The 13,599-nt window shown below is 39.1% G+C and overlaps 1 protein-coding gene across 1 annotated transcript in view; it reads left to right on the forward strand.

The window, feature by feature from the left end:
* Positions 1–13,599, forward strand: part of LOC108716846 (all trans-polyprenyl-diphosphate synthase PDSS2) — a 100,222-nt gene that overhangs the window by 37,295 nt on the left and 49,328 nt on the right. The window contains exon 3 of the mRNA XM_018263337.2: positions 11,461–11,659. Coding sequence (XP_018118826.1) covers positions 11,461–11,659 — 199 coding nt within the window. The remainder of the gene's footprint in view (positions 1–11,460; positions 11,660–13,599) is intronic.

The raw sequence follows: 13,599 nt of genomic DNA on the forward strand, positions 1-13,599 counted from the left end.
GTTGTGTTTTTTTTTGCCACCCAACATCACCACAGCCCTTGAGATCTGTGCCTCTAAAAATGCCCATGTTGTTTCCCATCTTTTCTGCTGATTCAGAGCACATCCTGTATGCAGCTGTCAACTACCTGAATTTAGGAACCAACTCACAATATTCTGTGTGTGTGTATGTGTGTGTGTATATGGAATTACCAACACATACAGGGTAGCGGTAGCTCCAGGGTTCCCTTTCATCAGTAAGTGCATTTACTGGCGCAGGTGGCAATTCGCTAGCGAAAGAGACAGGTGCTAGCGGTCATTCGCCCCCTATCGTCATGCGGCAATTCGCTCTGGCGAATGGACGTTACTCCACAAATTCACTGAAGTGCGGATTTTACTGAACGTTACCTCTTTCCCCAGAGTTGCCTTCGCCACCTCAGACCAGGCGAAGTGCATTAAAGTAGCTAGATCTTCCTCAATCTTCTGTCACTTACATTATATTCTGTGAGCCAAAAATACATTAAAGTTCAAAAAACCCTGGCGTCTTTTCCTTTTTTTAGTCTGATTGTCTGCAAAAGACCTAACTTTAACTTTTTTTGGGTAACCAGTTTTCTCCATACGTTTGCAAACATAGGGAACATTAATGTTACAGTGGGCACATGTGCACGCCATTAGAATGACTCTATTGTCTTCCCTGGGCATATGTTTTAAAAAGTACAATTTGTAAGTATATGCACCATTTAACATAAAGATGTCCATACAATTTTAAATTTCCCGCCCTATGTAAATTGACCTGAGCGCAAGATCACTAGTGAAGTTTCACAAGGCAGAAATGCTAGTGCATCTTCACTATCAAATGCTCGCATTGGCGAAGTAATGCTAGCGAAAGGTCGCCCGTTTTCGGCGCCCACGATGAAACACTGCATTTTAGTGAATTAGCGTAGTCTGAGTGAATTTTTTTGCCTGGCGAAGTGTTGTGCTGGGTGCGATGTGGACGCTGGAGAAATTTCGCCTGTTAATAAATCTGCCCCTATGGGGGTTATTTATCAAACGTGGAGTGTCAGAGTGTTTTTTAAACTCGAATTACCTCAAAACTTAAGTGTTATCTTATTTAAGTAAAAACTCAAATGGCAAAAACACGATTTTGCGAATTCTAATCCCACAACCAGAAAACCTTAAATTGATCAAATCGAGTTCTCAATTGGAGTTTTCGGGCAAAACCCTCGATCATCAAGCAGGCTGTTAACCTCTTCAAATAGTTCAAGGGACATCTGCCACTGACTTCTACAGAACCGAGCCAGGTTGTATTTTCGGATTTAAGCTATTTCCTGGGTTGGGGTTTAATAAATCTTGAATATTTTTTATTTATTTTTTTAAACTCGATTCATTGGAGTTTTTTTTTTAACCGAACATGGAATTTTGCAAAACTCAAATTTTCAAGGAAAAAACAACTCAAACCTTAATAAATCTGCCCCAATTGTAAAATGCTATCACTTAATACATACGTAAATCATCTTGGGCCCTAATTTTGTTTAGTGCTTTTTGTGGAGCTGAAGACGATGTGGCAGTGACTAGTAGCCAGGAAAACTTACTTTGGCATTAGAATGGTAGCTTATTTTTCACCACCAGTTCTGCCGTATCCAATGCCTTACCAATATATCTCCATGAAAATTGATGACAGGTGAATAAAGGACATTTTGACCCTTGCTGCTTTCTACTAGGGATGCACCAAATCCAGAATTCGGTTCGGGATTCTGCCTTTTTCAGCAGGATTCGGCTGAATCCTTCTGCCAGAATCAGAATAGTAATTTGCATATGCAAATTAGGGGAGGAGAGTAAAATCTTATGACTTTTTGTCACAAAACAAGGAAGCAGATTAGGATTCGGTATTCGGCCAAATCTTTTGTAAAGGATTTGGGGGTTCGGCCGAATCCAAAATAGTGTATTCGGTGCATTCCTACTTGCTACGTGGTCCACGTAGTCTGTAATTCTACTGTTGAATATTTACATTGTAGATGGGTATCTGTGCTCATGATTCTAAGATTTTCCTTTTAATTTGTGCTATTCTGTTAATAAGGCTCACAATCAAGTCTTTTTTTGCATTGCTAGCCATAATGATTTTAACCTTATGTACTGGCTTGACCGAGTTGGAGAAGTCAGATTCTTAAATGAAATGCGAATGAAGGAAAAATTGCTAATGTTGCCTCTGTATATCTAATGAGTACTGTGTAATAAACCATAACCTCTTCAGCATTTCCGAGGAAAATGGCGTGATTATTTTGGATGGCTGGCCCTTTGTGTATGGCTCATTACCATCTGGCATAATGTGTATTGATATAACCAGTAATTGTCAACTCCTATTTGACATGCTGCCTCTAATAAATGTGATGTGCCTGACTGGAGCCTTTTAATGGCTATAAGGCAAACTATAATTAAAGAAGATATTTTTGAGTTATCATGCATAAATCAGAACTAGCACATACGTGCATATTAGTAGAGATGTTACTATGCCTCCAGGATGAGTTATGTATTCAGGTTTGCCATCGCTTTGTACAATAAAAGATTATTTCTGGTGCACATTTTTTTCTGCACTGCATTTCACAGTCTGCAGTCATTTGTAGCATGGATATTTTTATAATAGTGGAAAAGAATATGCAGCGCTTGGCATACTTGCAAAGATGATGCCTGCTGGTGCTTAACCAGCTGCACGGAGGCTGCCTTGAAAGCAAACAGGGCACTGGAGAAACCTTAAGGCCAGACAGGCACATATCCAGTAAAACTTCTTACAGCTTTCTTAAACCATTAATGTTGAACTGGTTTACAGTGACTAGCTACATAATTCAGCTTTTTCCTATGTAGTTACTTTATGAAATTTGCTTTAAACATAACATTTTGTGCAGATTATTATACAGGTTATTTATCACATGCAGGATAAGTGCAAAGAAAGAGCGCAAACTTTCGTGTTTTATGCACTTTTCTGTCTTCCCTGTATTTAGTTGCTACAGGTTAGGGTGTATGCCTGCCCCTCTTGCAGGATTTTTTTTTTATCTGTAATGAGGTGCAGAGTGTAGCTAGACCCTGGGCAGATGTGCATTCCGAATGAGCACTAAACGTTGCATTTCTGTACCCCTTGGTGCTCTTGCACTTTTTTTGTGGGGCACTTTTCCCCTGTGACCCCTTGTATGTTATGTGTACATTATAGGTTACTTCTACATCCCAACTGTCCCGTATTAAACAGTCCCAGTCCCGCAGTCCCAGATTTTTACTGAAATGTCCTGACTTTCTCTTTGATCTCCTGCACTGAACAGCCAGAAAAAAGATACAATGTTTTTAACGTAATTGTTTTTTAGCAGGTGTACTTCGATATTTTTGTAACAATTTAAGATAAGCATAGAACCTATTGTAACAATATAAGATAAGCAGGTCTCTTGGGGAAACTATGACTTGCAGCTTAAAGACAATTCACCTTCATTATCAAAACTGTAATAACAAATAAAAACCACAGAAATGTGTTCACATTTTCATAACCAGACAAATTTTGTAAAATGAACATGGTAATTAAGGGGTGGCCACAAAAATGGTTGTGGTCAAAACATTTTCATAGCGCTCAGCACGGCAAACTGTTTTGTCCCTCTTTCTATTTCCAAAATGTTGGGAGGTATGTTTTAACACTGTCCATCAACAAAACATTGCTATTATAAATATTGTTGGAAATACAATACAATTTACACGTAGACAATATCAGACAGTCCTCTAAGTAAAAAGTAAAGCATAAAATTAAGTAAAAACCATTTCACTCCGACAACAGCAGTGGCATAACTAGAAGTTGTTGAGCCCCAAAACAAAATGCAATTTAAAAAAAAAAAACACATGGGAAAGACTGTTTTATGTGTTTGCATATTGAAATCCCACAGGGGTTTCACTGTATGTATATATATAAGTATATATACTGGTTCATTAAAACATTAATATGTGCACTGACTGGAGTATTTCAACAATACCTATAGGGAAATACTGTACCAGCTTTACATTGCTGGTAAGAGAAGGGATGATGATTCTCTGCACAAATCTATGTGAGTTTCATGTCATGTTTTGTATCACTTGGTATCAGTGCTGGAATTTTCTAGCCATTCATTAAAAGCGTATTAAAGGAAAACTATATCCCCAAAATGAATACTTAAGCAACAGATAGTTTATATCAAATTGAATGACATATTAAAGAATCTTACCAAACTGGAATATATATTTACATAAATATTGCCCTTTTACATCTCTCGCATTGAACCACCATTTCGTGACTCTATCTGTGCTGCCTCAGAGATCACCTGATCAGAATTACTACAACACTTAACTGTAACAGGAAGAAGTGAGGAAGCAAAAGGCAGAACTCTGTCTGTTAATTGGCTCATGTGACCTAACATGTGGTTTGTATGTTTGCACAGTGAATCGTACGATCTCAGGGGGCGGCCCTTATTTTTTAAAATGGCAATTTTCTATTTATGATTACCCATTGGCACATACTACTAGAAAAGTATATTATTATGATAATGGTTCATTTACATGAAGCAGGGTTTTACACATGAGCTGTTTTACTCAGTATCTTTTAATAGAGACCTACATTGTTTGGGGGGTATAGTTTTCCTTTAAGTGAACTAATGGTATAGTCACAGTTCTTTCTGAATAGCTGGGTCATGGAGGTGGAGCTGATCACCTCTGGATATTGATGTTTCCCTTCAAGTGAGGAAATGAGCCGTTTCCTGAATTAGCTGCTCCTTTCAAAGCTTAGCACCAGGGAATCCCATTTGTATAGGTATCTGCACCACTAACACAGAAAGCGGAGTGAAAAGCAACAGTGTACAGGGCTCTCATTGGTATTCCTCATTGATAGCCTGGTTTCTTTTGCCCAGAGCAACTCTCTCTAATGATCAGCTGTTGATCTGATATAGCAAACTGATATAAATATCCTCTCTGAGAAATCTCTTTTCATTGGCAACAAGCCTACCACCATGGTATTCTATCTATTCATTGCCCTTAATTTTGCTTCAGTGACAGGGGAAAAATACTCTGATTCCAAAGGGCAAATTTACTAAAGTGCGAAGTGGCTAACGCTAGCGAAAATTCGCAGCGTGACGTCAATTCATTACTTCGCCTATTTACCAACGGGCACTGGCGTAAATTCCCTAGCGAAGTGGACCTGCTCTAGCGCTACTTATGCCAGACGAAGTTGCCCTATGGCGAAGGGACATAACTATGCTATTTCATTAACTTGCGCATTTTACTGAAAGTTACCTCTTGCGCCAGACTTGCCTTCGCCACCTCAGACCAGGCAAAGTGCAATAGAGTAGATAGGGCTTGCTTCACAAAAAGTTGACATTTTTTTCTAAGTCCCAAAAAACACTGGCGTCTTTCACTTTTTTAAGAGTGATAGGCTGAAAAAGATCTTAATGCAAATTAGGCATCGCTAGCGTAATTTCGCTTTGCTTGACAAATTAACGCTAGCGCAACTTCACTACCTTTCCCCTCCCTGAGCGCAACTTCGGATTTTAGTGAATTAGCGGCACCCTGGTGAAACTTTGCCTGGCGAAGTTCGGCGAAGCCAACGCTGGTGCAACTTTAAAGGTAAGTAAATTTGCCCCTAAGTCTTGTGTGTGTGTGTGTGTGGTTTCTTTTGTAAGCCTCTAGTCATTCAAGATGTTTGCCCTATTAAATATATTTAAATGGAGGAATAACCTAAAAACGTAATGCTTTAAAAACCTTGAAGGTTGTTGAATGTGTTCTCTGCTTAATGAAACTGCAGAACGTAAAAGTGGAACTGCCACATAATTTTCTGACTTCAAACAAAACACTTATACTTTAAGCTCATGTCAAAAAAAAAATCAGTGAATCATTCACTTGGGCTTATTTATAAAGTTTTTTTTTTTTACTCACACATACATGATTACAGGGCTGTATTTCGGCGGCGGGTGCCCCTATGCCATGTGATCCTAGCTAGAGCAGGCGCAATCAGTGTCAGACTGGGCCGGCGGGACACCGGGATAAAAACACCTTGTGGGCCCCATTGGCCCATGACCCGGTCCTTGCGCGGAAGTCGTAAGCAGCTTCCAACCTCTCTCCAGCAGAAGGAGGGGAGGGTGTTGAGGCTCAGGGAGGAGGGCAGAGGGTGCTTTGCATCTGGGGTGGGGGCCAGGGGGTCCCCAGTCCCACGCTGGGTGCAATAGAGCACTGGGGAGCTGCACGTCCTCAGTGCTCCTCAGAAAGCGGCTGGGCAGCATGCCGACCCTACCAACTTGCCGCCCTAGGCCCGGGCCTCTGTGGCCTCATCACAAATTCGGGCCTGCATGATGTCTTAAAAATCTATATATTTAAGACATTGAGACATTTTGTGTACTCACACACGTTTGTGCACAAAGTGTCTCAATATCTTAAATATATTGATAATGGGTTGAGTCCAAAGGAACTCTTGTATTTGTCTATATGTATTTTGTGGTTACAACCTAATTGCTCCCCCGCCTAATGTTTTTTACATTGTGAGCAGTGTAAGTTGTGTTAGTTGTGAGCACACCTTTCCCTTGTTTGTTATGATTACATGGAGTCCATGTAATTCATAAGAACTATTTCCCAACCCCTTTATGCTCACAATCTAAAGCTGGCCATAGACGCAAAGATAAAGTCGTATGAATCTTCGTTTTGTGTGATTTTCAGACTGCGTGTGGATCATTGGTCGTTTAGTCGATCAAACAGGTTAGAAGATATCTGTGGGCTGACAATAATATCTATGCATGTATTGCCTAGCTGACGATATCATTGGGTGACTGTCACTACTATTTGTAGGGCATAACTTTGGTATGATTGCTGTCAGTGAAGTAATGGCCAGAACATCATCTGATTTCTTCTTTTTACTACTTTATTTCATCTGGATGGTTAGTGGTAGGTCGGGAGATTACAATGCAATGTCATTCGTCGGAACATATGGATATATCTGCACGTCTATGGCCAGCTTTTTGCAACCACTATGGGGCAAATTCACTAACCTGCCAGGACAACGCCAATTCACTAAAAGTTGCATCCAGGACGCTGAACAATGGCGAAGTTTCACTAGTGTTAATTCAGCAAGCAAAGCAAAGTTGCGCTAGCGTTGGCTAATTTGCATACGGCGAGAAGTTAAAGTTCAATGGACGTATATGTTGCAGCAAATACATTACACTACACAAGCCCAGGGAACCTTAATAAAATAAAGTTGTTATAATGCCCTACACATGTGTCCAGTGTATAGTTAATGTGCCATATCTGTAAGGAAATGTAGGAGGAAAGCCAGGTACCCTAAAAAAAAATTACGATCTTTTGCAGCCTATCACCCTGAAAAACTGAAAAGTTGCCAGCGTTTTTTTTGGACTTAGAAAATTTTTTTTTAAGGAACTCCTATATACTCTATTGCACTTCACCTGGTCTGAGGTGGCAAAGGCAAGTCTGCGCAAGAAGTTTATTAAAATCCGCATCTTAGTGAATTTGCTTAGTTACGTCCATTCGCCAGAGCGAAAATTCGCCTGGCATTAGAGTGCAAAGTAGCAGTAGAGTCTCCTTCGCTAGCGAATTTACGCCAGCACCCATTAGTAAATCGGTGAAGTCCAGAAATTATGTCACGCTGAATTTTCGCCAGCGTTAGTCACTTCGCCCTTTATGCCTACATCACCTCGTTCCATTGTTATATGTTGTATTCAGGGATGCTTTCCATTCTGTGGAAAGGAGAGAGACTACAAATAGCAGAATCTGTCACTTTAAAATAAAATAAGGAGGAAGGAGTTAGATACATCTGAGCTTAAGGGGTTGGGGAACTGGTCCCTGCAGTACAAACAAACATGGTTCCTTTTAAATCTATAAAAATACAAAAGATGGGTTGTGGGAATACTCCAAGGCTAAGTAATAAATATATATAATATAATACAATGGAAGTATAGATAACACTGCAGAAGAGAATCCAGAATCTTCTGCATCAGAACAGCCATTATTCCTGAAAGGGATCATCAATCATCCCTGTAAAATCAGCTGCAGACAATTTTGGAGGGTGTGAATACTTTGGCACACCTCTGATTTTTACATTAGTGGTCAAAATGCATACTTGCCCACCTCTCTCCCCATTTGTATCATATCAATGCATGATCTGTTTGCTCTGGGCTACTGTTGTGAAGCTAAGTTTATGGGGCTATTTATTATGTGGCTAAAAAACAGTGGAATAATTCTCAACACATCGCCAGGCATCGCAGTATAAAAAATGGCGAAATTTTTACACACTTTTTCTTTGAGCAACTTCCCCTGGAAGCAGTGTAAAATAACAGCGGCAAATCTGCCATTCACATGGTGTAAAATAAACACACCTTGATAAATTTGCCATTTATTTTACACAATTTTTACGATAAATTTAGTTTTACACGGCATAGTAAATAGACTATGCCGTATAGGTTGAGTGAGCTGATTCTACATTCTCCTGGAAGCAGCCGCTCCCCAAACACTTAAGGCAGTAGCTGGTAGCCAGTCCTTGCTACCAGATAACTTGCCTCTTTCTGGAAACTTGTGCCCAGCAATAAAAGTCCTTATGCTTTGAACACAGGTAACATGCAGTTACTAAGCAAACTTTTAACACAGCCCTCCAGTAGCTCTCCCTTCTCTCTCTCTCTCTCTCTCTCTCTCTCTCTCTCTCTAGGGCAGAGAGCAGCCTAATGAGACCCCACCTTTTACTCCAGGTGAGGCTAATCACCTCCCTGCTACTCAGAGCCTCATTTTCACATCCCTCTGCACTGCTTCATAGAGAATTCTGGGAGGGATATACTTTCCATCTATGATTTTCCCAACCATGCTACAATATATATATATATATATATATATATATATATATATATATATATATATATATATATATATATATATATATATATATATATATATATATATATATAAAATGAGTCAGAAAGTACCCGCACTCATACCCCAAGTCCAATGGCGGTACTAGGTCAAATTATCATGTATAATATGTAAAGTGGACCAGCACTCCAGTAATTTTCCAAACGATTTTATTGAGTCATCACTCGTGTGTCCAACATTTTGTCCTTCATTGGAGCCTTTATCAAGGATAAGGTGGAAGTGACAAAATTCTGATATATATACACACACAACCCCCTTCAAAAAAGACGCCAAAACGACATTATAGTTCATATATATATATATATATATATATATATATATATATATATATATATATATATATAACAAACAAGGGAAAGTTGTGCTCACCACTATTTTTTAAAACCATTAGGCGGGGGTGCAATGAGGCTGTGACCACAAAATACATATAGTCAAATACAAGAGTCCTCTGCACTCAACCCATTATCAATATATTTAAGACAGCGACATTTTGTGCATACTGCTACTAAAAAATGCCTTACCCTTTAAACAAAACAGGGATTGTTTGTCCATATATTGCAATATATTTAAGCTGGCCAACTACGTCAAAGTCATCCCATATCTGGCCAGTCCTATGCTCAATTTTCATCTGATTCATTAAGAATTCTGTTGCTTCATTATACATTTTACAAAGGGACTTGGTTTTACCTGCAACTTAACTTGCTGCTTTCAAAGTAAACCTCCATACTTGGCTGCCCTTTTATTAGACACCAGTGGGATCACCTGACTATAGCTGGGAAGGGTGGGAGCTACAACATGGAGCTGATCACTGCTCCTGTATAACTATAACAAACAAGGGAAAGTTGTGCTCACCACTATTTTTTAAAACCATTAGGCGGGGGTGCAATGAGGCTGTGACCACAATCCCTGTTTTGTTTAAAGGGTAAGGCATTTTTTAGTAGCAGTATGCACAAAATGTCGCTGTCTTAAATATATTGATAATGGGTTGAGTGCAGAGGACTCTTGTATTTGACTATATATATATATATATATATATATATATATATATATATATATATATATATATATATATATATATATATATATATATATAAAGATAGATATAGTCTGTATCGGAAAGAAATCCAAGGACCAGCACTACCATCTGTGTAATTTTATTATTTCACATACATTTTCCTTGAAAAAAGTCCCAAAGAGAACAAAACGTTGGAACTGCATGAGATGTATGTGAAATAATAAAATTACACAGATGGTAGTGCTGGTCCTTGGATTTCTTTCCGATACAGACTACTTGAATTGAAATTGACAGTGCACCCCGCCAATAGAGACAACAGAGTACAGGTATTATATGAGATATATATTAGTGATGTATGAATCAGGCGGGTTTGGGCTGGCAAAGCATCAACATCCTGCCATTCCACTTCCAGCAGTTCGCAAGCTGCTTATTTATATATTTACTCCTGTAAAAAAAAAAAAAAAAAAAAAAAAATATATATATATATATATATATATATACACAAGGCACTGTAATGGCTTTGCTCATGGATGCATTGTTGTATCTAAGTATGGATTTTGGTGATTCCCCCCCCCCAATTCAAGTACATTCCATTGTTGACCCAAGCCATGACAAACCGGCGAAACAGCTGGGTTTCTATTGGGAAAAGGCTAATAATACAAGAGTGCAGGCTTTGGGTAGTTAATGGAAAACACATGAGCTCATTGGCATATTTTTACATTTTCATACAGTCTTCTCCTCCTCTGTTCGACCTTGTCTTGGATAGCAAAATGTCTGTTCTTCACAGTAGCTGGTGGGTTAGCTGGGTAAAGATGCTACAGGATCAAACACAAATGTGGGGTCTTCCATCTATGAAATTAGACACAGGTCTCTGTTTGTAAAGCAATAACAACATATCTACTTTTATGGATTAAACTATTTAACATTAAAGGAGAACCAAAGCCGTTATGCTTAAAACCCCTACCCCCTACCCTACATAGTCCCCCCCCGCCTAGGTATAAACTCAGGTAATTGCCCCTAATCGCTTAATTACCTCTCTTTGCAGATTCAACGCAGTGGAGCTCATGGCCGGCATTTTCCGGCTCTTGGGTAATTTTTGAGTCTTCTTGCAAACGGTGCTTTGGCAACTTCGGCAATTTCTATGCATGCGCAATTGGCAAAAACAGGAAGACTGCACATGCGCCGTTCTTCTGAAGATTACCGAAGAGCTGAAGATGGTGCCAGTGAGTTCTGTTGCATTAAATCTGCAAAGAGAGATAAGTAAGCGATTCGGGGCAATTACCAGTGTTTACACCTAGGCTGGGGGGGGAGCAGGGGGGCTATGTAGGGTAGGGGGTTAGGAGCATAACAGGTTTGGTTCTTCTTTAAGTGCATCAATAACATAAGTCAGAAAAATGTTTTAATAAGCATAAGGTTAAGAAGTTTGAGAATAGTATATTTACGCTATATTTCAATAATGCAGTTTGATGATGTATTAAATTAGTACCATAGCAGCAGTAAAAGCAAGGTATTCTGTTAAAGAGCTGTGATTTATTTATTTTGACTTTTTTCAGGCAAAGAACCCTAGCTGAAATTACTGAGCTGATCCACACCGCTTTCCTGGTGCACCGTAGCATTGTAAATATTAACGAATTGAAGGCATGTGATGGCCCCATTAAGGACATGCAGTATGGGAACAAAATGGCAATTCTTAGTGGGGACTTTCTCTTTGCAAATGTATTCGCAGGATTAGCTGGTTTGCAGAACCCGAAGGTAAATTCTTTAAAAAGCATAAGTATAGATTTGTGGAATTGAGTTGTTTTCTGTCCATTATTATATATCAGATTTTTATCATGTAGTGCTGATGATCGACATAAGCCCTAAGACCTCAGAGACTGATTAGAGATGAAAGAGTCAGCTTTGTCAAATCTGTTGGGATCATTTAGGTCAAAAGAAGTTTCTTTGTGAGGCAACTTCAGACGACTTTGGAAAATGCTGCGCTGCGTGTGCTTAACGCAGGCGACTTTTCATTTCAGCGGATGGGAAGACACGAGGAGGCAGTTCGGGGAAATTGTCACCCAGAAGTCGAGGCGATTATTCGCCAGGTGACAAATTCTCTCCGAATCTCCTTGTGTGAACTAACCATTAGGGCTCATTTCGGTCATCAGCACTCCATGATAAAAATCTCAGTCACTCCCACCCATCTCAACCTGGGCCAGCTTGTTGCATAGTTTTAAATACCCACAGGCAACTGCCACCTCTGATGATGTCAAATGAAATGAATCTGTGATTAGGATGGAGTAAGGACAGTAATGTTAAGAGCAGGGAGGAATCTTTATAGAATTTTGGCTTCTGACTCACCTGCTACTTGCCCCTGGAGGTAGATTGTACCTGTACACTACTAAACAGTTCCCTAATATACTGTAAGGGGGTTATTTATCAAAGTCCGAATTTATCTCAATATTTTCTGCTTCAAACTCCGATCAAATCTGCTCTGGTTTTTTCCGCTTATTTATTATTACATTTTCCCAAAACATTTGCTTTGCGGGAAAAATCATATTTTAAAGATTTTTTCTGATTTTATTTTATCCGATCTTCACCAATTTCACGATTTTTTCGGATTTTTCACCCGAAAACTCAGAAAACTTTGAGGCATTGCACAAAACCCAGCGCACGTCAAAAAATCATTGGGACTTCTCCCATTGACTTAAATGAATCCTCGACAGGTCTGAGATGCCGGATTTTCAGAATCTGACTTTTCCATCCTCGGGGTTAAATAAATTACGAAAAATTTGTGATTTTTTAGAAGTCCGATTTTACACTAAAATAAAAACATACCTGAAAACAATATACACACACACACACACACACACACACACACACACACACACACACACACACACACACACACACACACACACACACACAAACACACACACACACACACACACATATATATCCATATCTAACATGAAAATATCCAGTTTTCAATAAATGTATAATTTCACTGTACTTACTATTTAACTGTCTCAAAGCTAAGAAGACAATATCTGTCACTATTCTTTTTTTAAGATCATTGTATCCCAAGGCTGTTACACACCTGCTTCACTTGCCATCACTGGAGTCAATAGGCCAGTAGAGAATACTGAAACCTAATTTCTAGCTTTTAATTGCAGTGACACATTGGTACTAAGCACTAATCCCTTACTGCATTAACAATAGGCTGAGGTAAGGCAATTGCAACCAGCCAGCTAGTCCCCATTGTGAAGCAGTTATGTTGAATATACACAGACATACATATTTAATGATTGTTTTGGATAAGTGATATTTTATTATGTTTGCTGTGCAGTTTGTGGAACTTACAGTTCCCCCAGCTCTGAAAAGATCACAATCTAATTTTCTTGTCTAAGGAAGTACGATACAATCCATATTCCCCTTAGTGCCGCGTGAATGGCATAAATAAATAGATTTTAATGTAAGCGAATGCTTTGCAGGTTGTTAAAAAGATTGTACTAGTCTGTACTAGGTTTAGCTGTTTATATAGTTGCTGTTATTGCTTGGCATGTCACAGCACAATGTTAATGCAAAACTTAATTTTCTGTTTAGTAATCCCTGGACACTTTAGTTCAAAGTTGTGTTTTATGGGCTTACATTACTAATAAGCTTGTGCTCACTGCTGCAGTCCTCTTCTCCTCCTTTTTGTAGCACTCTTG

The sequence above is a fragment of the Xenopus laevis genome, chromosome 5L (assembly GCF_017654675.1).
Source record: "Xenopus laevis strain J_2021 chromosome 5L, Xenopus_laevis_v10.1, whole genome shotgun sequence".
NCBI lineage: Eukaryota > Metazoa > Chordata > Amphibia > Anura > Pipidae > Xenopus > Xenopus laevis.